This window comes from Acanthamoeba castellanii (assembly GCF_000313135.1).
Source record: "Acanthamoeba castellanii str. Neff unplaced genomic scaffold scf7180000084728, whole genome shotgun sequence".
NCBI lineage: Eukaryota > Discosea > Longamoebia > Acanthamoebidae > Acanthamoeba > Acanthamoeba castellanii.
The window spans coordinates 26,189-27,217 of NW_004457588.1; the positions used below are offsets into that span (position 1 = coordinate 26,189).

The following is a 1,029-nucleotide window of genomic DNA, read 5'->3' on the forward strand; positions in this document are numbered from 1 at the left end:
AGCAAGCCCAGCACGTAGAAGCACGTCCTGTACGCGCGCCGACAAAGCAGACAAAGGTGGTAAGGGCCGTGTGCCATTGTGGGGGCTACACAGCGCAGGGAGAGTAAGGGAGGAAATGTACCCTCGGAGAGCCAGGTTGTCGACCGTAACGGCCAGGTTGGCAATATAGCCAATGGCGTTCGAGTTCCTCCAGGAAAGCCAGCCCGGTCTCGGACTCGCCCACATGACCCACGGCCCAGAGAGCGGCTCTTCTCTCGAGCGGAGACACGGATTCGTTGGTCAGCGTAGCCCACACTTCGTCGAGGTATCGGCCGTTACGAAGGAACCTGATGGTCAGACGCCGAACCAAATCAAAGTTAGCAACGCGTGAGCACTCGAGCACAAGATGGTGCCAGCAGTGGAGGGGAGTGTACGCGCAGCCCTTTTCGGTCTTGGCCAATGCGCCGTACATGTGCGGCGGAGGGATGACCGATTTCTTCCTGTAATCGCGCATCGTGGGCGAAGGAAGGGGTCAGATCCCGGCTAGTCACACTAGAACGGAAGAAGCAAAGAAGAACTCACCCGCCGTTCGAGTAGACATTCTCCGAGAAGGCTTCGTCGAGGTCGGCCTCAATGTCGATTGCGTATTGAATACTCTAAAGAGTGCGCCCGAGTTGGTGAGCACGTTGAGCCGCACAGATGGAAGTGGGAGAGACGGAGGGGGAGGGAGAGGTCGGACCAGTGAGGCGCGCCACAGCTCCACTTCCGGTCCGATAAAGTTGATCTCCTCCAGGTAGTCGAATCCCGCTTCAATCGACAAAAATCTGCTCAAGCCGAGTGAGGGTCCGCGCAACAGCCTTGGAGAATAGAGATAGCAGCTCTCGGTACCGTATCATCATGTTTTTGCCCTCTTTGCCGAGCTTCTTCAGGGCCTGCGGCTTCTTTTCGATGAACGATTTCTGTACGGCGACACACAGTGAGGCCACAGCAAAATGTCAGAGATTGAGCGCGCGTAGGGCGAAGCGAATAGGATTGAGGAGGAGAGCGACG

The 1,029-nt window shown here is 57.0% G+C and overlaps 2 protein-coding genes across 2 annotated transcripts in view; one reads left to right on the forward strand and one right to left on the reverse strand.

Moving 5' to 3' along the window:
• Positions 1-370, forward strand: part of ACA1_355730 (uncharacterized protein) — a gene marked incomplete at both ends in the record, with an annotated part of 1,216 nt that extends 846 nt beyond the window's left edge. The window contains 2 exon segments of the mRNA XM_004345303.1: positions 94-156; positions 170-370. Of these exon segments, the coding sequence (XP_004345353.1) occupies positions 94-156; positions 170-370 (264 nt within the window).
• Positions 371-557: 187 nt separating this feature from the next.
• On the reverse strand, positions 558-878 carry ACA1_355740 (uncharacterized protein; the record flags this gene model as incomplete). Its single annotated transcript, XM_004345304.1, has 3 exons — positions 558-635; positions 719-803; positions 868-878. The coding sequence occupies 3 exons, from the start codon at positions 876-878 to the stop codon at positions 558-560; spliced, it is 174 nt and encodes a 57-aa protein (XP_004345354.1).
• Positions 879-1,029: the final 151 nt, after the last annotated feature.